This window comes from Grampus griseus (genome assembly GCF_964374135.1).
Source record: "Grampus griseus genome assembly, chromosome: 15".
Taxonomy (NCBI): Eukaryota; Metazoa; Chordata; class Mammalia; order Artiodactyla; family Delphinidae; genus Grampus; species Grampus griseus.
Genome location: NC_139009.1, coordinates 22,180,928 through 22,208,188, shown reverse-complemented (window position 1 = coordinate 22,208,188; position 27,261 = coordinate 22,180,928). Strand labels below are relative to the sequence as shown.

General features: G+C 39.7%; 1 protein-coding gene across 3 annotated transcripts in view; it reads left to right on the top strand.

The window, feature by feature from the left end:
• The first annotated feature begins 13,134 nt into the window (after nt 1-13,134).
• Nucleotides 13,135-27,261, top strand: part of TRMT61B (tRNA methyltransferase 61B) — a 42,367-nt gene continuing 28,240 nt past the window's right edge. For 2 of the 3 annotated variants that reach the window (XM_082672647.1, XM_082672648.1), the window contains exons 1-3: nt 13,160-13,886; nt 18,454-18,556; nt 21,562-21,752. In XM_082672647.1, coding sequence (XP_082528773.1) covers nt 13,173-13,886; nt 18,454-18,556; nt 21,562-21,752 — 1,008 coding nt within the window. In that variant the 5' untranslated portion in view covers nt 13,160-13,172. Of the gene's footprint in view, nt 13,887-18,453; nt 18,557-21,561; nt 21,753-27,261 lie in introns of all 3 variants that reach the window. The other variant, XM_082672649.1, reaches the window with a different exon arrangement.

Sequence of the window (27,261 nt, the reverse complement as noted above, 5' to 3'; positions counted from 1 at the left end):
GGCGGAGGGAGTGCAAGGAGCAGAGGGAGTGGCTCTTCGCGACGCAAGCGAGCGTTGGACGGCCTACCTGTGGACGGTGGCCCAGTGGGCTCAGTACTAACTTGTTCTGGGGACGTGTGAAGGGGCTTGACAAGACTCCTTCCTTTAAATAAGAAAGAAAGAAAGAAAAAGTTTTGGGTTTTTTTTTTAATTTAAATAACATGATTGAACGAAATGTTTGAAAGAAATGTTTACTTATAATTCCGTGATTGTGACAACTGTTTCCATTTTTCCTTATCCACTTACGGGCTGTAATCATGTGTTCACATAACAACAATTTACTCAGTCATACCAGTGTGAAAGTAACGGTGGGAGAGGCTATTCCCTCTTCTTTCGTCAAGATTTACCCCATGTTACTGCATCAAATAGACAGTTTTTTTAAGGTCTCCGTAACATTTCACCAAATCTATGCATTCTGATTCAAGAAATGGCAGGTACTGTTCAGCCCACACACAGCTTACTGACCAGCAGGAAAGCCATAAAACACTACCCTCAGGGCCATGGAAGACTCTTGAGTCTTTCACAAGTAGGGAAAGCCATGGTAAAATTTGCAGTTTATGTTATTTGGAAAGACATAAACTGATCTACATTTTATTTTATTTTATTTTTTTATTTTATTTTTTTTGCCGTACACGGGCCTCTCACTGTTGTGGCCTCTCCCATTGCGGAGCACAGGCTCTGGACGCGCAGGCTCAGCGGCCATGGCTCACGGGCCCAGCTGCTCCACGGCATATGGGATCTTCCCGGACCGGGGCACGAACCCGTGTCCCCTGCATCAGCAGGCGGACTTTCAACCACTGCGCCACTAGGGAAGCCCTGATCTACATTTTAAAAGGCCTCCTGGATTCTGGATGGAGACTGTAGGGGGGCAAGAATGAAAGCAAAGAGACAAGAGAGAAGGAGGATGGTGGGTTGGACTCGGATGACGTGGCAGAGGTGGTGAGAAGTGGTCCAAATCCAGATTTAATCTGAAGTTGGAGCCAACAGGACTTGCTAAATGGATTGATTGTGAAGGATGAGGAAAAGACATGAGTGAAGGATGACTCTAAGGCCTGAGAGAATAAGTGAATGGTGATACCATTAGCTGAATTGAGGAAACGGGTCTGGGTGGAGTAGAAATCAACTGTTTCTGTTTTGGACAGTTAAGTTTGAGATGTTCAGTAGACATCCAAATAGAGTGGTTCAGTAGGAAGTCAGATATATGAGTAGATCACATTAGCATACAGATGCTATTTGAAACTGTATGGTTAGATCATCTTGGGTGTAAGTATAAATAGAGAAAAAAACTTAGCCCCAAAAATGTGCCAATTTATCAGGAATAGGAAGAGGACCCGGCAAAGGAGATTAAGAAGGGATAACAGTGATGAAAGCCCAGGAGAATGAGATGCCCTGGAAAGTCAAAATTTTTATAAGGATTTCAGAAGCAAGACATAATCAAAGCCATGTCAAATGCTGTAAGATGAAGACTGAGAATTAATCAGTCTTGGCAAGATCAAGACCATTGGCGACTTTTCAAAAGCATTTTTAGCAGAGAGGTAGGGGGAAAAACTCATTTTAGAGAGTAGAGGGGGAAATGGGAGGTGAGAAAGGGCAGAAAAGTATAGACAACTATTTCTAGGATTTTTGTTATAAAAGAACATGCATGAGGGACTTCCCTGACGGTCCAGCAGTTAAGAATCCACCTTTCAATGCAGGGGACGTGGGTTCGATCCCTGGTCAGGGAACTAAGACCCAGTGTGCCGCAGGGTAACTAAGCCTGCGTGCCGCAAACACAGAGTCTCAACAAAGATCCAACACAGCCAAAAGTAAATAAACAAATAAATATTTAAAAAAAACCACGCATGAGTCTGTGTGAAGATAGGTCTGACCTAGAGTTATGCATTTGTTAGTCATAAATATACAAATAAAAATAAAAGCTTATTTTGCACTTACTATATGTCAGGCACTGTTCTAGGTGCTTTATGTGTATTAATTCATTTAGTCCTCACAACAGCCCTAGGATGTAGAAACTATCAACATCTACATCTTTCCGATAAGAAAATTGACATAGAGCTGGGCAATGGAGGAAGAGCTTGATTTCTAACCCAAGTCATCTCTGAGCACGGCAACCTGATCCAATGAGAGTATGTAGTGTTTATATAGATGACCCTCCGATACCCAAGCATATCAATTCCTTGACCTCATCCCTTTCAGTAATCTCTATGCTACACCAGCCACTCACTCCCATGGTCATGTAGCAGACCTTGCCATCCAAATAACTGCACCTCTTCCATAATCTCAATTTCTACACACTACTCTGTACACCAACTCCTATCTTTCCAGCTCACTCCCTCTAGCTCTCAGCATCCAGCCAGTCCTTCTACCCTACCGGACCATCAATTCATTTGATCCTACAGTCTTTTCACCAGCCCTTATCCCTACTCCCCGATGGCTGCACTTCCCCCTTAATTTATCCTAATCTCTGTCATTACAACCCTCAACTCCCTTGCCTCTTTCCCACAAAATAGTCTTGGTAAAACCACAAGCTTGGGGAATTCCCTGGTGGTCCAGTGGTTAGGGCTCTGAGCTTCCACTGCTAGGGGCCCAGGTTTGATCCCTGGTCAGGGAACTAAGATCCTGCAAGCCACGCGGCGCTGCCAAAAAAACAAAACAAAACACAAGCCTGGTAAAATCTAACTCTCCACCTACAAGCAGCTGAGCATGATTAGAGAAAGCCACAGCCCCTTTATTAGAACTCTCATCTACTCCGAATGCGTGATCACAAACTTCACATGGCAAGTCGATGCTAACAGATTATCGAACAGTTGTTCCCTAATCCATTCACTCTTCCACTGTCCTAGACATTAGGACAGACTGTCCTATTACCGCAAACCTCCTCCTCCTCCATCCTCACTCTCAGTGGATGATTTTGCTTACGATTTCATGAGAAAACAGAAGCAATCACAAGAGCACTTTCACAAGCTCCCAATACCACGGAATCTACCCACTGCTCCATCTCTCCTGGTCCTATGGATGAACTTTCCGTGATCTTAGCAAAGGCCACCCTTCCACAGAAGTTCTAGATCCCAGCTTCTCTTGCCCATTCAAGGATATTATTCCAAAAAGTCTTTCCTCTATCAGTGTCAATTTTTACTTCTCAACTTAATCCTTCTCATCAACATATAAACATACTGTTATTTTTCTCTTCTTTAAAAACAGAATTCCCTTGACCCCTCTTCCCCCTCCATTACTGTCGCAATCTTTTCTTTCCTTTAAAACAAAACTAAAAGAAAAAAGAATAGTCTAATTTTCTCAATTTCTCTCCTGCAATGGGACTTTCAGCCCCACCCACCACTACACCGAAACTCTTCTCAAGGCCACCAGCAAGCACCACATTGCTACCATATGTGTCCATTCTAAGTCTACATCTTACTTGACTTGTCATTAGCATGCTTGTCTTCCATGACGTCACACCCTCCTGGCTTTCTCTTCTCCGGCTGCTCTTCTTATTCATTTCTCATGGATCTTCCTCACGTCCCACTCTCTAACATCAGGGTTCCTTACAGCACTACTTCTTTATCTGTGCATATGTCTTTCCAGAATAAAGACTGCATTCTCCAGCCTTCTTTGCAACAATGGTAGGCCATATGACTATGGGCCAGAACAAAATATCCTTAAAGTGAGAGGGTATGCTATTCTCCATGGCTTTTTTCTTCTTAAACCCTGGAACTGAAATGTAATGGCCAAAGCTGAAGCATCCGTGTTGGACTTTGAGGAGAAAATAACATGCTAAGAATGGTAGAGCAGAAAGATAGCAGAACCTAGGGACCCTGAAGCATTATATATGTCCTGGACCAAATCCTCAGGACTTCTTTTATACAACAGAAAACAAACTTCCCTCTTGTTTAAACTACTACATTTTGGGTTATGGCACATGCAGCTGAATCTAATTGTGCTGATTCTTTTCTATCCTTTGCCTCAGTTGGTGATACCACCAGCCACCCAGTTAGCCACTGTAAAAAGCAAGGAATCAACCCTGATTATTACCCAACCCCACATCTTACTTCCACCCAAACCATACCCACATGTGATCAATCAGCAGTCTTTTTTATCTCTGAAGTAATTCCACATTCAATTTCCTCATTTCCATGCAATTCTACCACCTCTGTTCTTGTTTGAGCCTTATATCTCTCACCCGAACTGCCACCACTGCTTTATTTGGACTCCCTTTCTCCAGGCTGCTACATTTTTATGATCTTTACAAATCATAAATGTGACCATTCTACCTCTCTACTTAAAACCCTTCAGGGACTTCCCTGGTGGCACAGTGGTTAAGACTCCGTGCTCCCACTGCAGGGGGCCCAGGTTCGATCCCTGGTCAGGGAACTAGATCCCACATGCATGCCACAACTAAGGAGCTGGCAAGCTGCAACTAAGGAGCCCGCCTGCCATAACTAAGACCTGGCGCAACCAAATAAATAAAAATAAATATTAAAAAAAACTTGATTACTTTACAAAACAAAAACAAAAATCTTCACAAGCTTGCTGACAATTATGGAAGAAATTCTATGCTGCTCAATATATATGGACTACAGAACAATCTATAACCTGGTCTCTGTCAATCTCCCCAGCATCATCACTCACTCACTGTAGACTGCCTCAAACATCACACCTCAGGCTCTGATCTGATCCTGGTTTCCTGCCCTACCACCTTTGTTCTGGCTTCTGCTCTCTTACTCATGCCCATAATTTACGCTCTTCCAATCCTCTCTCAGGCCCCAATGCCAACCCTTCATCCAACCTACTAACTAACAATTTAACTTAACTAATTCCTATTAGTCCTAAAGATAATAGGAATTATTAAAGATCCTACCTATCCTTAACAAAAGATTAGCAAATCAACTCCAGTAATATATAAAAAAGATTATATACCATGATCACATGGGATTTATCCCAGGAATACTAGGTTTAACATTCAAAAATCTAATATGCCATATTAATAGAATGAAGGATTAAAAACACATGATAATCTCAAAAGATACAGAAAAGAATTTAACAAAATCCAACACCCACTCATGATTTAAAAAAAAAAATTTAACAAACTAGGCGTAGAAAGGAACATCCTCAACTTCATACAGGAAAACTACAAAAAAAACCCACAACTCACTTCCTACTTAATAATGAAAGACTGAATGCTTCTCTCCTGAGATTGAGAACAAATCAATACTGTCCATTCTCATCAATTCTACTCAATATTTTACTGGAGGTTCTAGCTAGTGCAATAAAGATGTTAATAATAATAATAATAATGGCATGCAAATTGGAAAGGAAGGAGTAAAAGTATCTATTCACAGATGACATAGAGAAAATCTCAAGGGATTCACAAAAAATTCTAAAACCAATAACTGAATGTAGCAAGGTCATAAGATACTAAATCAATATACAAAAAAATCAGTTGTATTTCTACATACTATCAATGGACAATCTGAAAATTAAATTAAGAAAACGATTCCATTTGAAATAGCACCAGAAAGAATAAAATACTTGGGAATAAATTTAGCAAAAGAAGTTCAAGACTGGTACTCTGAAAAGTAAAGACATTGTTGATAGAAATTAAGGGAAACCTAAGTAAATGGAAAGACATTCCATGTTCATGAATTGGTAAACTCAGTATTGTCAAGATGGCAATTCTCTTCAATTCACCCTATACATTCATGCAATCCCTATCAAAATATTATCAGAGTTTTTTGTAGAAATTGATAAGCTGATCCTAAAATATATGTGGAAATGCAAAGGACCTAAAATAGTGAAAACAATTTTTTAAAAGAAGAACAAAGTGATGCAGCCACAGTACATGATTTCAAAACTAACTATAGTGACAGTAATCAAGACAGAGTGATAACGCAAGTATGGACACATGGAGCAATGGAACAAAATCAAGAGTACAGACATAAATTTTTACTTCTAAAGTCAACTGATATATACAAGGTGCCAAGATATTTAATGAACAAAGAATAGTTTTTTTCATAAATAGTACTGGGCCAATTGGATATCCACATGCAAAAATATACATAAATAAATAAGATGACAAACTACCAATTAAAAAATCTGCAAAAGACTTGAATAGACATTTTCACCAAAGAAGATACATGAATGGCTAAAAAGCACATGAAAAGATGCTCAACATCATTACCTGTTAAGGAAATGCAAATCAAAACAACAATGAGATACCACTTCATGTCTACTAGGATGGTTATAATAAAAAAGACAGACAATAACAAGTGCTGGTGAGGATGTGGAGAAATCAGATCCCTTATCTATTTCTTGTGAAAGTGTAAAAGGGACAGCTTCTTTGCAAAAGAATTTGGCAGTTTCTTAAAAGAATTAAATATGAACTTCCTTTGCAACCTAGCAATTGCACTCCTAGATACGTACCCATAGAAATGAAAACATATGTCCATGCATACATTTCATAGCAGTATTATCATTCATGTGGCCCCAAACTGTGAACAATCCAAATGTCTATCAAGTAGTGAATGGAGAAACGAAATATAGTATATCCAAACAATGGAGTATTATTTAGCAATACAAATGAAGTACTATTGTTACATGCTACAACGTGGATGAGCCTCAAAAGCATGCTAAGTAATGCTAGTTTTGTTTTCAAGCCTTTAACTTCTGCAGATCTGTCAATAACTTTAGCAAAATTGATCTCCGCATATTTATGTTCAATAGTTAGTGCTGCTAGATTTGTCAATCTATATTTGCTCCCAATTGCTAGACAACATTTTGTAGTAATTTAAATTTTAAACGGTTTATTTTACATGAAACAGCATACACACAAATAGTTAAGAAAAGGCTGAAACGTAAGGTTGAGTTTGACGTAAGGTTGAGTTTTTTCATAAAAATCATGTTTCATAAGGGATTTCAAATATCGTAATACTGTTCATGCCTTTGTTTCTTTGAGTAGCTAAGTAGTTTTCGGATGTCTCTGCAGCTGAAACATTTTAAACACAAACAAAAATTTCAAGTAGTCTTGGAATGACCAATTGAAGTTCTGCTTCTTGAATTTCCAATTGAAGTTCTGCTTCTTCATCTTTATAACTGTTGTGCAGTCATTGTTTATTTTAAATATCCTGTTTTAACACAGGAATATGTGGTACCACAGGGGTTGGAGATGTGAATTATTCTTGAATGATTCTGAAACTTTCGGAACTTAAAAAGAACTCTTATAAGTGAGTCCACATGTGTCAGGGCCAACTATATAATTAGGAGTTCTTGGAATTAACTTTCTTATACACTATAATGTTTATCAGAGCACAAGTAATAAAAATGTGCTAATTTGAAGCATACGTACATACATACATACACACATACATACATATGTAATTAAAACCCTTGTTTAGAACTTGAGACAATCAAATATTTGGGGGGAGAGAAGTATCTTACTCCTGACATTGTTCAGAACAGGTGACACCTGGTGATAAGAGGAAGCCGACTGGCTTTCAGTTGGTTTTGGTATTGTTTTTGAATTCCTCACAGACAGTACACCTCTTTAGTGCCTGGATGCTGGGCAGAGAGCTCCCACCACTCTGACCTTGGAAAGCCACTGTGTTTCCCCTAATGGACTGTGAATTCTCTGAGGGCTAGAACTACTCCCATCCCCCTCTTCAATCTCTGTACCCTCAGCCTAGCACAACGCACGGCACACAGTGGATACCCAACACATGTTTATCGAATAACTGAATGAAACAGTGTAGGATAGGAGTAGGGAGGCTTCAGATGCAGGTAGTCAGATTTGGTGGTGGCTAAAGGAAATGGACAGGAAATCCATGGGAACTGACCACTGATCAGAGGTTGTGAATGTATGTCTGTGAGTGTTGGAAGAGAGTGCTGCAGAGAGAAGAATCACAGATGACCTGGAATTTTCTAGCCTGAAAGTAACAGAAAATCATGTGACTTTTAAACTCATATAGGGAATATAGGAGGTCCAGTGTTCCAGGGGATGGGACAAAAGGTGGAAATGACGACTTAGTTCAGTTTGGGCCATGCTGTTGAGGTACCAGCAGGTCAACCAGAGATGGTGTCTAGTAGACAGCTGAAAACACAGATTTTGTATTTAATTTTTTGTTTAAATGATGCAAGTGGCTTGTTAATAGTTTTCCATTGTCTTTTTCAATAGTGAACACTGCTTCAGCTACTTTATCCCTAAATAGGCTTTTGAGCAGAGCTGGGAACATAACTGTTACTTGTACAAGATTGCAAACATCCTACTGACAAATTTTAGGAACACAACACATTTTTTTAAAATGGGGATTGCCTCAACTAGCTAGCATGCACCTGGGAAAGAAAATGCTAGTTGCCTTCTAATCCATTTCCCCCTTCTTCAATATTAATAGAATTTCAGACTTTTGGTTAGGCTGATATTCAGCTGTAATAAAGACTAAATTTCTCAGCTTCCCTTGCTACTAGATCTGGCCATGTGATTAAGTCCTGGTGAATGAAATGTAAGCAAAAGTGATATGTGTGTTTTTAGGGAAGTGTGTTTAAGGAAAGAGGGCATGACCTTCTTCTCTCTTCTCTCTTCTTACTGACTGAAATTGGGATGTAATGGCTGGAGCTTGAGCAGCCATAAGGTAAGCTTTGGAATGGAGACCACACCCAGGAGTAGCTGACACTTCAGAGAACCATCTTAGCTCTGAATTTCCTACCTTCACTTATAGCCAAACAGTATCCTAGTATACAGCCTTACAAAATAGTGTGAATTTACAGAGCACAAACAAGAGTCAATTAGGCAGGATTTCCTATAGTATGAAAGCTCACAACAGTGACACTTGTACATGGTCTTGCTAAGGTTTTACTATTGCTTATGCTCATTCATAATCTTTGATACAAAGAGCTAATGTGAGAAAAAGATTAAAGTATGACTACAATTTTACAAAAACTAAATAAAAAGCAATACATAGAAGAAAGATTAGGGACTTCTCTGGTGGCACAGTGGTTAACAATCCACCTGGCAATGCAGGGGACACAGGTTCGAGCCCTAGTCCGGGAAGATCCCACATGCCACAGAACAGGTAAGCCTGTGCACCACAACTACTGAGCCTGCGTGCCACAACTACTGAAGCCCACACACCTAGAACCTGTTCTTTGCAACAAGAGAAGCCACCGCAATGAGAAGCTCACACACTGCCATGAAGAGTAGCCCCGGCTCACCACAACTAGAGAAAGCCCGTGCACAGCAACGAAGACCCAACGCAGCCAAAAATAAATAAATAAATTTATAAAAAAAGAAGAAGAAGAAGAAAGATTATAACAGTATTTGTCTTGGGTGTTCAGGGGAGTCCCCTTGAGTGAGCTAAGCATGATTACAAGTCAATTATGCAAAGTAAATAAATGAAGGAATTGCGAATGAATAGATGGATGGATATGCCCAAGGTTTTAGGTTTTAAAAAGGTTTTAAATTTTGAAGAGTTTATGAGCATTCATAAACAAAGAGAGTGAACATAAACACAAAGTTTAAATGCTTCACAATTTAGAAATCAGAAGATTGGTTATTGAGTTCTGCAGTGTGAGTTGACGACAACTGAGAAAGAGATGGAGGGTAGAAGGGAGGGGTGCAGTGTAGAGGTACTCTGAGGCCCAGACTAGCACTGGACCCTGACCAGCAGTAGGGCTGGTGGGATGGAGGTGACAGTCAGGCTGTTCTCCAAAAGAAGGACCCTGAGGAGAAGGAAGGAGGATCTAGGATCCTCTCCAGGAGTTCAATCCCAAGGAGGACTGATCGGTTCTCAACATTCTAAAACGATGGCTCACAAGGTGCTAACAAACTGGTTCTGAATCATGCTGTATACTGTCCTTTACTTTAGGAACCAAAAAAGGTGTTTAGTGAGTGGTGGTGGGTGATGATAAGTAAGAAGCTCTCCAAGTCTAAATATCATGCAATTTTTCTTTAAAACTGTACACATATTTAAGAAAATTTTAAAATTCTCTAGATTTAAATTTGCAATGTCTAGTAATACAACAGTAAATCATAGAGGAGTTCTACAGGGTCCAGATTCAAGTTAGCAGCAACTCAGGAAATAATGAAAAGGCAAGAGAAAGGAAGTTATATTCTTAGACTTAGATACTTTCTATTTCACTAAAAGTCAGTAAGAAAAACTTCAACAGTTCTAAAAAAGCTAAGTACATGTGTAGATACAGAACAAAATATGTAACTATTAAATGTAATTGGATCATATTTACATGTTGAATCATTTAGTATAGGTACCAGGGCTGCTATTTTTTCTCATTTCCTACTTTCTTCATTCATTGAACAAATATTTATTGAGGGCATATTGTGTGCCAGGTACTATGACAGGATTATAACGATACAGCTATGAAATATGATATTATATATACAATATATCATATATACCATATAATATGATACAATGATATAACAGGATTATAGTGATATAACTATGACAGAATAATAATGATGAATAAGACACAGCTCTCTGAACAATTTTATCTCTTAACCAGGGAAATGGTAAGTAAACAACTTCCACCCAGTATGACACACACCATGATAGGTCTAAAGATAGGACATACCAAGAGTACAGAGGTGAGGCACTTCTCCCAGTCTTTTGGAGTTATATAGAGGGAAGAAGCATATGCAAAGAGCTAGAGGAGAACGTTTGTGGAACTAGACATAGAGATATAGTTTGACTGGAGATTTTAAAATGTCAGCCATCAGTAATAGCATTTCTTGACATCTATTTGGATTTTAAAGTGGTTGCTTGACTAAATGCCACTAGACGATAGTATCTTTCTGGTCTTATACCCTAAAGTAAAAATGATGAGTTGATGATGCCTCATATTTTCAGAGAATAGTTTCAGAGTCCAAGTTGGCAGTTTCATAGGAAAGATAGGAAAGGAAAAGTATAGCCAGAAATAGAAAAGCACACAGAGTGACTTCTTTTTGAGAGTTTAAATGCTCTGAAAGGTCATGAATAAATAAGGAATAATTATATTTTTCAGCGTATGTTAATGCATTTCATTAGATGTGTGTAGGACAAACTATATCACTGTCTGTTATTCAAATAATAGAAAGAAAGGAATGCCATTAACTGTTCACAATTTATCTCAGAAATCAAAGATATGTAAATTTACTTCCTATATTTTGTCAATATACCATCTTTCTAATTCTTACTCCTTCTGAAATAACAGCCAAATATCATTTAATAACGAGACAATAAATTAGGAATGATAAATTTAAAAACAATTGTAGAGCTTAGGATTCAGAAGGTTCCAACGCAGACCCATATTTGGCAATGATAACATAAATGTTAGTCAAAAGAACTTTTCTTAAAATAAATCAAAACCAAAAGTGAGACATGCAGTTGGGATAGGGGGAGAGCCGGGCTATTTTGTTTTGTTTTTTCATTTTTAGGATTAAAAGAGAGAAGTCCTGATGATGGAGTTTACGATGGTTGATGTTTTAGAAAGCACAGATTAGAAAGAATTTATGTCTTTGAAAGTAATAACAAGACTTCTTTTCTCAAATTTAAACTGAATTTGTAGCTCTGTGAATGTATTCCGGTGTTAACTCTGAATTCAAATGTACTGTTGACTGGCCTTTGAGAAGGGGTGTTACAGTACAAAGAGCATGGACTGCTGAACCAAACTGACCTAGATAGGAAACCCTGTCATGTCACTTGTCAGCTATGGGCTGTTGCCCAAATCATTTAATCTCCTTGGGTCAGTTTTCTTACACGTAAAACTGGAATACTTATTTCTTACTCAGGATTGTTGTAAACTTAAATGAAATAAATAGCTAATGTGCCTCATTAGACCAGGCACATTAGATATTGCCAGACCCTTAATAAACTTCTGCCAATTGAATTAATATTAAGCAAACAGGTTAGTGATATTCAATGTTAAATGAGATTTTGGACTCCATAGATAACTTTTTCCCAGTTTTTAATTTTCTTTTGTTTTATTTTTAGGATTAAATAAATTCATTTTTATTTAAAAATTTGGGGCGGGTACCAAAACCTGGGAATAAAAATTTTTAAAGAGAGAATTAGAAAATACAGTCAATGCTCTTTTTTTTGGCTTAAACAACAGAATTAATTTTCTCACAGTTCTGGCAGCTAGAAGTCCAACATCAAGGTGTTAGCAGGTTTGGTTTCTTCTGAGGCTTCTCTCCTTGGCTTGTAGATGGCCATGGTCTTCCCTCTGTGTCCTAATCTCTTCTTACAAGGACAGCAGTCATATTGGATTAGGGCCCATTCTGGTGACATTTTAATTTAATTACCTCTTTAAAGACCCTATCTCCAAATACAGTCCCATTCTGGGGTACTGAAGGTTAGGACTTCGATACATGAACTTGGGAGGGATGAAATGGAGCCTATAACACCCCTCTACCCCGCCACCCCTGTTTTAACATTGGCCTTTTCCCATTTTAAGATAATTTTACTTAGTTTTGGGGAGGGTAAAACAGTTAACTATTATATTTTAATGATTAAAAACAATTCTGTAAAATGAGCACACAGTGAATACAGTCACTTTAATCTAGGGTCGCCGACTCTCTGGGCCTGGGGATGGCATGCAGGTGGTCAGAGCCCAGTCAAAAGGGACTCGCTCGGACTGGGGGAAGGAGGCGGTCAGCTGGGAAAGAAGCTCCAGTCAGCGGGTGGCACGTCCAGCTGCAGTCTATAAAAACGCATCTCGGGGCCAGTTTTACTTATGGTGACCGACTGACGTTCCTGCTCCTGATTACCAGCGAGCTAACTAACCCTGGTACAGGACTTCAGCTTAGGCAACGCTTTGACAGGCTGTGTCTCTCTTAATCCTCTCGTCCCCGGACGAGGCTGGTGGAGATTTGTCAGCAGTAAACTGTTTACTCTGCACACATTCCAAAGAGGAAAATGGGCCCCTGCGCGGGAAAGAGGCCCGCTCCCGGGACAGTTACTCAGCGACTACCTCACGGAACCCCGGGCTGCCAACTCGGCCGCTGCGCCCCTCCTCGGGACGCAGGCGCTGTAGCGCGGTTCTTCCGGCGAAATAGCTGTCCATCCCCCAGGCAGCTGCGTCAATGCTGCGCGCAGCGAGAGGCGGAGCCTCGGCCCTGCGACAGTCGCCTGCGACAGTCGCCTGCGCGGGTCGTCATGCTGTCAACCAGGCGCCTGGGTCTGGTCTTGCTACCGCTGAGGCGTCTCCGGAGGTGGCCAGGGTTCGGGACCTGTCCATTCCTGTGCTGCCTTGGGCAAGAGCCCTTCGAGAGAGCCCGGTTATTGTGTTGCAAATTCTCGTCTAGAGACGCGCGAGATGAAGAAGGAGAGCGCGAGGCAGCACAGAGGAAAGCCCCAGACGTAGAGTCGCCTCCATCTCTCCCTCCGCTCGTCCGGGGACTTGGGACCAGATGTCTTTCGTCACTGGAAAGCCTCAGACTACCGACGCCGCGAAAGGAGTCACCCCCTCGAAAGCACGAGGGCTCGAGTGAAGACCAGGGCCAGTCGGGTCCCGCACACCAGGGATCCGGCGGTCCCTCACTGCCCGCCTTGGCCCAGCCTGCCACCAAGGATGACGAACTTCACGTCTCCTCTTCCTGGTCAACTACCCGAGAGGTGCCTTTTCGGGCTGGGGAGCTGATTTTAGCTGAGACTGGGAAGAGAGAAACACAATTTAAAAAATTATTTAGGTTGAGCAATGCCGGACACTTAAATAGTATCTGGGGGGCAGTCCCGTTCAGCGAGATCGTGGGGAAGTTCCCCGGCCAGATACTGAGGAGTTCCTCTGGTAAGCACTTCATGCTGAGGAGGCCAGCATTGGAAGACTATGTATTACTGATGCAAAGAGGGCCTGCCATAACATATCCTAAGGTAATGCGATGGGAGTTAGGTTCATTTGGTTCCACCAAGAGCAAAACGGATGCAGTACTACAGACCTGATTAATGTACTTAAAGCACATCTCAGCACGTTTCAAATTTTTATTGTTCTCACTTTTTTTTAACCAATGGCTATGACTTTTACATATTTTATGATTACTAATTTTAGGAAGAAATAGCCAGATTTTAATTTTAACTTGGGAGCCTCGATTCTCAGATCTGTAAAGTGATTTACTATATAGAGTGATGTGGACTCACTAGGCAATAAGAATGTGTATTTATTCCCCACAATTCTTAAGTTTGCGAGTTCAGCAGTCAAGAGAACGTTGAACTCTTGGGGACAATTTTTTAGTACCACTGTGGCGATATTTTAAGCATCATATTTAATCAGGCATGTTGTTAGAGGTATATTTTGTCAACAATAGATATCAAACTATGCTTTTTAAAAAAAATATATATATTTTGTTGTTGTTGTTTTTCGGTACGCGGGCCTCTCACTGCTGTGGCCTCTCCCGTTGCAGAGCACAGGCTCCGGACGCGCAGGCTCAGCGGCCATGGCTCACGGGCCCAGCCGCTCCGCGGCATGTGGGATCTTCCCGGACCAGGGCACGAACCCGTGTCCCCTGCATCGGCAGGCGGACTCTCAACCACTGCGCCACCAGGGAAGCCCTAAATATATTTTAAATTTTATTTTATTTTTGGCTGCATTTGGTCTTTGCTGCGCACGGGCTTTCTCTAGTTGCGGAGAGTGGGGGCTACTCTTCGTCGTGGTGCGCGGACTTCTCATTGCGGTGGCTTCTCTTGTTGCGGAACACGGGGTCTAGTAGTTGTGTCACGCGGGCTTAGTAGTTGTGGCGCATGGGCTTAGTTGCTCCGTGGCATGTGGGATCTTCCCGGACCAAGGCTCGAACCCGTGTCCCTTGCATTGGCAGGCGGATTCTTAACCACTGCGCCGCTAGGGAAGCCCTCACTATGCTTTTCCCATTAGAAAAAAAAAATTTATATGAAAACAGCTAAAATTAGACACTAAACATAAAAGGAATATTATTTATAAGTAAATTACCTACATAGTTTCTTGTTACAATCTTATGCTAATCATCCATTGCTAGTGGTTTATTTTAATCATTAGTCACAGTCACTGTCCTTGAGCAGAATGTTCCTTTGTAACAAATCCTCCTCCTAGTCCTAGATGAGGAATCATTCATTATTTCTTTAGTAAATACTCTCCTACCTTATATATTCAGGGCACTATTTTAGGGAGGTGAAGCGGTGAACCACAGTCCTTGCTCTCAACATAGACCTTATGTCCTAGAGGAGGTGACAAGGAACAAACAAGTAAATGAAAGAATTCGATAATTTCAGGTAGTGCTAAGTGCCATAAAGACAAGTAGATTAACAATAACATTGTGTTGGGTAACCTGGGGGAGGAGAATACTTTATGTCAGGTGGTTAGAGAAGGTCTCTGAGGAGGTACGTTTGATAAACTAATTAAGGAAGAGCCAGCCTTGCAAAGATCTAGGAGCAGAGTGCTTGCAAAGGGAAGAGTATTGCAGAGTTCCTGCTGCGGGCTGAGTGGGTTAGGTGAGGGAGAGAATGGTATGAGATGTGCTGTGGTTGGAGATATGAGTATTTTTTTCCATGTGCATTGGGTGACTGTTGGAAGGTTCTAAGTAGGAATCCAGTCTATATATATGTATATTTTTTAATAAATTTATTTATTTTATTTATTTTTGGCTGCTTTTCATCTTCACTGCTGCGCACGGGCTTTCTCTGGTTACAACGAGTGGGGGCTACTCTTCTTTGCACTGCAAGGGCTTCTCATTGCGGCGGCTTCTCGTTGTGGAGCACAGGCTCTAGGCGCGCGGGCTTCCGTAGTTGTGGCTCGCGGGCTCTAGAGCGCAGGCTCAGTAGTTGTGGCGCACGGGCTTAGTTGCTCTGCAGCATGTGGGATCTTCCGGGACTAGGGCTCGAACCCACGTCCCCTGCATTGGCAGGAGGATTCTTAACCACTGCGCCACCAGGGAAGTCCTTCCACTGACTTTTGAAAGCTGGTCTCCTCCGTAGAATTATGTAGTTTTATCTTAATATTAAAAGTTGGTCTGAGGGAGCAATTTTGAATAAACTTCCTAATAGTTACGTGTAAAGTGTGAACATTTCACAGGGGTCAGTATCAAGCACTTTTAGGTTTGGAGTAGAAGTATAAATGGCAACACTCCCTAAATTTTTATTTTTATTTTATTTTTATTTATTTATTTATTTAGGCCACACCCTGTGGCTTGCGGGATTTTAGTTCCCCAACCAGGGTTTGAACCTGGGACCATAGCAGTGGAAGTGCCAAGTCCTAACCACTGGACCGCCAGGGAATTCCCAACACTCCCTAAATTTTTAAATTAACCTTTTCTGCTGATTTGCGTGTTTGGAATACTTATATAAGAACCATTGGAGAGTAGGAATTGTTGCCACTTAAGGCTAAAGTGCAGCCCAGTTATTAAAACCTTCTGCTGAGCATTAGGTTTATATTGTTGAATTAGGAAAGAGATTAAAATTCCTGCCAAGGAAAAAAAGGAAAAAGTCTGAAGAGATTGTTTGAAAGCCTAAAGTTTTAAAATGTATAGAAAACTCAATAGTAGAGTGATATTTCATAACTTCAGAGGAGTCTCCCAGTAGCTTCAAATCCCTTTTGGAAAGAGGCAAGGAAATGAATAAATGCTATTCCCACCCCAGTTTTGGACTGAAATCGCTAGGATGTGTAAAATGGGCTCCAACCTCATTCCATGGAGACCAGGTAACCTAAATGGCAGGAAGCAAAAGTTAAAGTGTGCTAACGTTTTTTTTTTTTAATTTTATAATTCTAGTCTTATATGAAAGAGCCAAGGAAATAGAACTGCCTTCTCCAGGGCATTTCACTGAAATGGCTACTGGAGCTGCCTCCCACTCCTGTGTGAAGTTATCTGTGCCCCCTCCCACCTCTACTCCCACGTGCCTGGCAGATGGGAGAGGATATGTATGTCTGAAAGACTTTGAATTTGTTAATGAAACTTTTTGACTAATACACCTTAAGAATTATGTGTCTAAGTATCATTTGGTTCAAGCCTTAGTCCATCATTTCAGAAAATACATTTTGAGGGCTTCCCTTCCCTGGTGGCGCGGTGGTTGGGAGTCCGCCTGCCGATGCAGGGGACACGGGTTTGTGCCCCGGCCCGGGAGGATCCCACATGCCGCGGAGCGGCTGGACCCGTGAGCCATGGACGCTGGACCTGCGCGTCTGGAGCCTGTGCTCCGCAACGGGAGAGGCCACAACAGTGAGAGGCCCGCGTACCGCAAAAGAAAAAAAAAAAAAGAAAATACATTTTGGCTTTTAATTAGATAACTGTACCTGTTAAATAGTTACTTATGCATCCAAACCTATATTTAATACACAACTTTGTTGTGACTCAACAGAGGATCCTAGAAAACCTCCTGTTTCTTTTAGAATTTTCACAGCAGCTTTTGCCAGAGAAGGAAAAGATAGTAATACCTTACCAGATGTGCTGCTTATTAGCAACTTCGAAAGGTTTGTTATTGGGGGGCTGTTGAAATAAATGCTAACATTTAAAATTTTCTCTCTCTATAGCATTTGTAATATATAGTGAAATGATCAACAGCGTGGTTAGGAGATGTTTGGGAGTTCAACATCAGGTCTACCCCTGACTTGCCCACTTGATTCCTGGCTGTGTGACTTTGGGCAAATTACTTTTTTGATTTCTCATCCTTATAATGGGGATGGTGATACTTTTCTCATATTAGTATTCTGATTAAACAAGATAATGTTTGAAAGCAGTTTGCATAGTTAACAGAAGCCTGGCACCTGGTGAAGTTTCAATAAACAGCTATTACTACTATCATCCATGATATTCCTGTTAACAAAACAATTCTTTAGTTATAAAGTTTGGCAAATGAGTCCTCCTGTCTATTCCTGGTATCCTAATTCTAAATGAGCATTCATCATTTCATGCAGAGATTATGTAATAACTTCCTAACTGGTCTTTATACCTCTAATTTTTTTCTATTCTAGTACATCCTGTATTCGTCTCACAGATTAATCTTTATAAAATGCCATTAATATTACCTCAGTGACATGCCCCAGTTACTTACCAGGTTAAGTTCAGATGCGTTAGCATGGATTCAGGTCTCTCCTTACCGCTCCTCCTGAGATGGGCAAACTGTGTTTATTACTCTACCTCTTTTTTGTTTAAAACTATTTCTACTTTGTGACTGTTTCCTTAAATTCTCTATGTCTTTAAGGTAGGGCAGTCTGCTGATTTCTCCTTTCTCTGAGCTCCTATTCTTACTTATTTTCTGTAATTTCAATATTATACTGAAGTGCTTCTGTATTTGCTACCTGATTCTTGAATCTCTCATTTCATCAAGTAAAATATAAACTTTTGGTAGGCAGGACCAGAGTTTAATCCTTTTTTTTTTTTCACTTCTTTTCTCCAAGTCCAACATAGTGTTTGTAAGCCTAGGTGCTTAGTACATATTTATTGGTCACAGAGTCACCCATGCTGTGTTTCAATCATAGGATATGAATATGATACTGTTGATGATGAATATCCACCCAGGTGATACTGTTTTGGAAGCTGGCTCGGGCTCTGGTGGAACGAGCTTGTTTTTATCCAAAGCAGGTAAGAGATTGGGATAAATGAGTTGAATTTAGATGACAAAGAAAACATTCAGTCTGTCCATAATAACGGGAAGTTAAATAGATACAGATGTTTCAGAAAATATTCACATAACTTTGTGATAGAGAGCATTCTTGAAATCAAATGTAAGCAACTGTTTTTCTTTCCATTTTGTGCATTTATTCAAGTCATTCTCTGTCTAACCCTCTCTCTGTTTGCTTTCTGTTGCTCCCTCCACGCTTTTTTTTAACTAAACTTTTTTTTAGAACATAACATAGCTACAGAAAAGTACACAGATCATAAGTGTATACCTCAATGAATTTTTATATCGTGACCACACTCACGTAGTTATTACCCAGATCAAGACAGGGAATGTTATTGTACCACTGAAACCTCAAATCCCTTCTCAGTCCTTATCCTATCCAAAGGTAGAAGGTAGCCACCACTCTGACTTTTATCACCATTGATTAGTTTTGCCTGTTTTGAATCTTACGTAAAAGGAATCCTGTAGTATTGTACTCTTTCAAATCTGGTTGCTTTCATTCAACGTTCTGTTTGTGAGATTCAGCCACTGCATGTAGCGATGGTTATTTCATGTTAGTTGCCATTTTTGTAAGTAAAGCACAGTTTATCCATTCTGCTGTTGATGGGCATTTGAGTTGAACGTTGTGAATAGTGCTTCTCTGAACATTCTTGTACTTGTCTTTTGTGCACACATGTACATGTGTTTGTTGATAATAGTGCCAAGTGAATACTCAGTATGAGAGAATATAGAAGGAGGAGGGCTGTCAGCTGCTGGAGAAGAGTCATATACTATCAGGGGCAAAGAATTATTTTTGCTGTTCATGAATAAATTAATACGTAATATAGAACTATTAAGCTAAAGCTAGATCACGAAGAATTTTCCTTTCTTTAAGTCTCTAAATATTGTCAGTCGGTAAAAGTACTGCTTGAAGGTAGCACCTAATCAAAACTCAAGAGGTATATAGTAAACATAAATATCTGTTCATGTTCCCACCACTTGATTTCTAGTTACTGTCATTGTAGTTGATTATTACTCCCTTTGACCACTTAATTCCTCTGATTGTCAGGATGGCTTTGGCTTTTGGCTGCCTCTGCAGTGTTCCCTTCCTCACCTAGTAATAGACAGCATTCTCTTTTGGTAGATTTTTTTTTTTAATCATTCATGTTGGTTTTATAACTGCATTCTTTTTTAGCTAATAAACATTGTTAGAGCAGTTGTAGGTGTATGTGGGTAGATTTTATAAAGATTACAGATAGACATATACTGAATTAAACTTAAACCTTTTGTTTTTTGACCTAATGTCATCACATACAAACATAATCCAACTTATACTGGGTCAGGAAATTCATTTTGGGCTCCTCACACCTTTTGTTGGACTCTTTTCTGTGCATAGTTAAAGGCAGCCATTTCTTCACAATCTGTGACAGATTCCTAAATGCATTTGACAAAGTGAATTTATAAAAAATTTGTGAAACAAGAGGAATGTTTGTATTTCTAATATCTATAGTGTTGGAGGAGTGTCATGGCATAAATAATCCCAAACTATGAGTGATCAAGAAATTATTGCTGTTTACTTTCAGGATGGATTTATTTTCACCATAATTTTCTAAGTGTTTAGCTTATGCTACTATTAACATTAACTTTTATCCCTTGAGAACATGATGACTTACAGCTGGACTTACATTTTAAAGAGACATGCTGCAATTTAAACTCTTCATTTTAACTATAGACTGATTGATCTGGGACAGCCTCCAAATGGTATCAAATCACCTCATATAGAGGTGGGTAGAAAATTAATTGCTGTAAGTTAAAATGTAGTAGTTTTCTGTGAAACTGCAGCATTACTATGATAAATAGTTTGAAAGTTTTTCAGACACACACAAAAATACAAGTATTGGGGCTTTCCTGATGGCGCAGTGGCTGAGAATCCGCCTGCCAATGCAGGGGACATGGGTTCGAGTCCTGGTCTGGGAAGATCCCACATGCCACGGAGCAACTAAGTCTGTGCGCCACAACTACTGAGCCTGTGCTCTAGAGCCTGCGAGCCACAACTACTGAGCCCACATGCCACAACTACTGAAGCCCATGCACCTAGAGCCCATGCTCTGGAACAAGAGAAGCCCGAGCACCACAACGAAGACCCAACACAGCCAAAAATAAATAAATTAAAACAAACAAACAAACAAGTATCTTTTAAGTATCTGAAAGGCCTAACTTCATCCACATGACATCCAAAAGACATGCAAATTAAAACTACAATGATAAACTATATGCAATTTTTAGATTGACACAGGTAAAAAGTTTGATAACTCTTTGTTGGAGAGAATATGGAGAAATAGGCACTCTAATACATTGTTGGTCGAGTGTAAATTGGTATCATTGTTTTTTTGGAGGACAATTTGGTAATAATTTTCAAAATAAAAATATTCACATATCCCTTGAGTCAGCAATTCCATTTTTAGGACTTTATCCTATAGATATACTGGCTCATGTGTACAAAGACTTAGGCAAAATAATTTTTATTGCAATATTGTTTGTTATAGCATAAGACTAGAAACAAGCTAAATGTTCATCAGTAGGTGACTGGTTAAATAAACTGTGACATTGTCATACAATGGAACATAATAGCTGTTTTAAAAAATGCAGTAGATCATTAATCACTGAAATGGCATTGGTAAATAAGAAGGAAGGTACAGGACAGTATATATGATAGATAACAACGTGTGTTAAAAACAGAGAAAGATACTTGTACACTTGTACTATAGGCAGCGACTTTCTCGGGAAGGGTAAATAACTATGGTGGAATGATTGTCTCTGATGAGGGAGATTGATTGGGTATTTGGGACAGGGTAGAGACTTTTGTAACCTTGAACTATTTGAATTATATTTTCACATCCATGTAATGTCTTTGCAAAATAAAATTTTGACTTTCTTTATGTACTGATTAATACTGTGTAATGTCGTGATTTTTTTTTAAATTAAGTTGGATCACAAGGACGAGTCATAAGTTTTGAAATTAGAAAAGACCACCATGAACTGGCTAAGAAGAATTACAAACACTGGCGTGATTCATGGAAAATGAGTCATGTAGAAGAGTGGCCAGACAACGTGGATTTTATTCATAAGGATATTTTAGGAGCAACTGAAGACATAAAATCTTTAACATTTGATGCGGTAAGTTTTCTAAAGTAGCCCTATGATATTACCTAATACTGAGTACAAAGAAAACAGGGACCATGCTTCTTTTATATGGAAAAGGATCTTCCTTCATTATTTGCCCCATTTCTATCTCTAAGAGTGGGAGGAATATTTTCCTTTAATGTCATGGTGGGATTCAGAGCAGAGAGATATACTGAATTAGGTGCCAAAGTTGTTAATAAATGTGGGGTAATGATGAAATACTAGGAGGAGTAGTTGAGCATCATGAACTTCAACGTTTCTAGGATAAAGGAATAATAATTTGGAAGCAGCATTGGGAGCATACTGAGCCCCGCAGCTGACCTCATATTGTGAGATTTGGGGGAATAAATAGCCTTCAGTTTTGAGGGAAGAGGCAAGAGACATCTTTAGACAGTTAAAGTCAGGATGTAGAGGAGTGTCAATTAAAGATGTTGAGGATAGAGGCATATTTATTGTGAACAAAGCTCCAGAAAGTGGAGTGGAGGGATTTGGGAGGAGAGGGAGGAGTGGGAGGTTGAGTTAGGGGAGGAGAAGCAGAGTAGTATGAAGATAAAAGGATAGACGACGAGAGAATGCCATTTTAAGCTGTGAACAGTGATGATGGAGATATGGGCCATAGTGCTATTAGATGACCTCAGAGTTTCACAATTCTAGTTTAAGTTGCCTTACCCTTGATGATGCCATTATCAGTTCATGGCTTGACACTATGGACTGAGGTCTGGGTAAGAAGTCTTCTTCGCTTTTCTTTCTTTTTTTTTTTTTAATAGATTTATTTATTTATTTTTGGCTGTGTTGGGTCTTTGTTGCTGCGCACGGGCTTTCTCTAGTTGCAGCGAGCAGGGGCTACTCTTCACTGCGTTGCACGTGCTTCTCATTGTGGTGGCTTCTCTTGTTGCGGAGCATGGGCTCTGGGTGCGTGGGCTTCAGTAGTTGTAGCACACGAGCTCATTTGTTGTGGCTCATGGGCTCTAGAGCGCAGGCTCAGTAGTTGTGGCATATGGGCTTAGTTGCTCTGCAGCATGTGGGATCTTCTGGACTAGAGCTCGAACCCGTGTCCCCTACATTGGCAGGTGGATTCTTAACCACTGTGCCACCAGGGAAGTCCCTTCTTCACTTTTCTTAATTGGCTATTGGAAGCTTATTTTAGGAACTTTATAAGGGAAACTAGGTGAGAAATGAAGTAAAGTTCAAAGAGGTGATTTTTATCAGGACTGCTTCCTATCTGTGATATAACTAAAGCCAATAGCTACAGTGGCACAGCTTCCTGGACACAAGGACCACAGTTTGTGTTTTTTTTTCCCTCATCCTTGTTTGGCTTGCACATTATATAGCTCAATAAGGGCAGAAAGAGGACTTGTTCTATGTAGGCCATCCATAGGAACGTCACAGATACGTGGGAGTTTAATTGGTCATCAGAATTCTGCTTGATGAGCATGAAACACAACAAAGGATTTTAACAGTATTGTTACAGCCTTGTGGAAACCTGCTGAAACATCCATCCCTGTTCCAAAGGAAAGAATACTCCTTACTAGATTTTTTCAATTGAATCTCTCTTGAATAATAGTGACAGATGAATACTCAGAGCATATAGAAGGAGGAGAACTGTCAGCTTCTGGGGAAGAGTCATATACTATTGGGGCAAAGAATTATAGTTGGTGTTCATAAATAAATTACTCATAATATAGAATTATTAAGTTAAAGCTAGATCATGAAGAATTTTCCTTTCTTTAAGAAAGTCTCTAAAAATTGTCAGTTGGTGAAAGTCCTGCTTGAAGGTAGCACTTGACCAAAACTCAAGAGGCGTATAGTAAACATAAATATCTTTGGGGGAGAGGATGTTTATTTATTTATTTTATTGAAGTATAGTTGATTTACAATGTTGTGTTATTTTCTGGTGTACAGCAAAGTGATTCAGTTGTACATATATATACATATTCTTTTTCATATTCCTTTCCATTGTGGTTTATTACAGGATATTGAATATAGTTCATACAGTAGGACCTTATTCATCTATTGATATTTTATATATAGTAGTTTGTATCTGTTAATCCCAAATTCTTACTTCATCCCTCCCCCACCCCCTTTCCCCTTTGGTAACCAGAAGTTTGTTTTCTATGTCTATGAGTCTGTTTCTGTTTCATAAATAAGTTCATTTGTGCTGTATTTTAGATTCCACATATAAGTGATATCATACGGTATTTATCTTTCTCTTTCTGACTTACTTCACTTAGTATGATAATCTCTAGGTCCATCCATGTTGCTGCAAATGGCATTATTTCATTCTTTTTTATGGCTGAGTAGTATTCCATTGTGTATATGTACCACATCTTCTTTATCCATTCATCTATCAGTGGACATTTAGGTTGCTTCCATATCTCGGCTGTTGTAAATAGTGCTGCTGTGAATATGGGGGTGCATGTATCTTTTTGAATGGCAGCTCTACTTTTAGTTTTTTAAGGAACCTCCATACTAGTAAACATAAATTTCTATGCATGTTCCCACCACTTGATTTCTGGTTATTGTTATCCTAGTTGATTTTTGCTTCCTTGACTACTTAATTCCTCTCCTAGCTGCCATCTCACCTCCTGGGCCTTCACACTTCCAATCCATTCTCCTCATCTTTAGACTAATCTAGTTCTCATACTGTCACTCTCCTGCTGAGAAACCAATTAGGAACTTTTCATTCAAAGATTTATGGTGTCCTTCAGCATCTGATCTCAACCTTCCTTTCTTTAGCTTTTTTATATAACCTGCCTATACTCCTGCCATCTCAAATGAGGGTAGATGAATTAAAAAAGGTGTTGAACCACAAAGACAAAGAGAACAGAACAAGAAAAAATGGCTAATAAAAGATTTTAAACAAATTTTAATACATTTTGTAAACAACCTAACCATCAAAAGAGGAATGGACATGGTGGAATACTAACAATGGTATTATTTAACATAGTGAAATAAATGTACTGTATCTACATCAATAAATCTCCCTGAGAAAACCATAATTCAAAAAGACACATATGTCCCAATGTTCAATGCAGCACTATTTACAATAGCCAGGACATGGAAACAACCTAAATGTCCATTGACAGATGAATGGATAAAGACTATGTGGTACATATAGACAATGGAATATTACTCAGCCATAAAAAGGAACGAAATTGGGTCACTTGTAGAGATGTGGATGGACCTAGAGTTTGTCACACAGAGTGAAGTAAGTCAGAAAGAAAAAAACAAATATCGTATATTAATGCATATATGTGGAATCTAGAAAAATAGTACAGATGAACCTATTTCCAGGGCAGGAATAGAAATGCAGATGTAGAGAACAGACGTGTGGACGTGGAGGGAAAGGGGAGGGTGGGATGAATTGGGAGATTAGATTTGACATAGATACACTACCATGTGTAAGATAGCTAGTTAGAACCTGCGGTATAGCACAGGGAGCTCAGCTCGGTGTTCTGTGATGACCTAGATGGGTGGGATGGGTGGGGGATGGGAGGGAGGTCCAAGAGGGAGGGGATATATGTATACATATAGCTGATTCACTTCATTGTACGGCAGAAGCTAACACAACATTGTAAAGCAATTATACTCCAATAAAAAAAAATCTCATAGAACTTAGTGAAAAACGAATTATTCAAGAATAAGTATGGAATGGCTACATATATGTAAAATTTTAAAAACAGTACCATGTGTTGTTTGTAGCTATATACATATGTTGTAGAAGCATAAAATTATTTGGCAACATTACCAACTTCAGGACAATGATTATCTCTGAGGAGAGAAAAGGAGGGAGTGAATAGAGGGAAGTAAGTTTTGGAGTTTATTCATCCTGGTTCACTTAGGCTCCATAGTAGCCAATATGACCGTGGGTAAATTACTTAATCTTTCTGTGCCTCAGTCACCTCATGTATTAAATAGGAATAGTAATCAATACTAATACCTATTTCATAGTGTTGTTGAGGATTAAATGAGGTGTTTCTGTAAAGTGCATAGAACAGTACCTGATATATAGTAAGCATTAAATTAGTATTAGCTATGATTTTCATCATTATTAGTTTTCTCCTTTTCCCTTTTCTCTGTTTATTTTACTTTTTAAAATTAATTTATTTATTTGTCTGCATTGGATCATTGCTGCGCGCAGGCTCTCTCTAGTTGCGGCGAGCAGGGGCTACTCTTCGTTGCAGTGTGCGGGCTTCTCACTGCAGTGGCTTCGCTTGTTGTGGAGTACCGGCTCTAGGCGTGTGGGCTTCAGTAGTTGTGGCTTGCGGGCTCTAGAGTGCAGGCTCAGTAGTTGTGGCGCATGGGCGTAGTTGCTCCAGGGCATGTGGGATCTTCCCGGACCAGGGCTCGAACCCATGTCCCCTGCATTGGCAGGTGGATTCTTAACCACTGCACCACCAGGGAAGTCCCTACCTGTTTAAATTCTACTCTTCCTTCAAAGCTTAGATAAAAGGTTGTCTCCTCCATGGAATATACCTTAATCATCTAAGTGGAGGATTATCATCTTTCTCTGAATTACTGAACCACTTTCTTGATTCAACAAATATGTATTAGAGACCTGCTGTGTGCCGCCTACTATGCTAAGACAAAAATGAATTATACATTTAAAGGAGGTTTCGATATAGAAGAAAAGGTAGACATATAAACATTTATTAGAAAGACTCAGAAGCATGAAACATTATGGCTGTAGAATTGGGTCTAATGAGGAGATGAAGATGCAAATACAGTCATGAGGGACTAGATAGTGAAGAACACTTGTGTGTATATCAAGCTAGGACATGTGGACATTATCTTTTAGATAATGGAAAACTATTGATGAGTTCTTAAGTAGGGGAGTAGAATGTCCAGATTCCTGTTTCAGAATAATTCTGGTGAAAGAATGGAATTTACATAGTCTATGTAGAAAGCTATTGTAATGTTTCAACAAGATATGATGAGGTCCTGACCTAAAGCATTAGCAGTAGGATGAATTTGAGAAATACTAAGAGGTAGATTTGTAGGACTGGATAATTTTAATCCAAATAAAAGCATCAAAACCCCACAGATTCTCAAAAAAGAATTCAAGGTAAAGAAATAGTGACTGTAATTTCCTGATTTGAGTGGCTAATGAATGGTAATGTTGTTAGCTGAGCCATGGAGCTTTGGAATGGCAGGCTTCTTGGTAGTCTTATTTTTGGTCCTTGTTGATAATATACTAAAACTACAGTCACAGAGACCAATATGTCCACACCGTTGGCCCTTTGATTAGTCATTGAGATCTTTACTTGGATATCTAATAGGCATCTTTTTTTTTAAGTATTTATTTATTTATTCATTCATTTATTTATGGCTGCATTGGGTCCCTTTTGCTGCACGTGGACTTTTCCCAGCTGTGGCGAGTGGGGGCCACTCCTTGCTGTGGTGCGTGGGCCTCCCATCACGGTGGCTTCTCCCATTACGGAGCACGGGCTCCAGGCGCGTGGGCCTCAGCAGCTGTGGAGAGCAGGCTTAGTTGCTCCCAGCA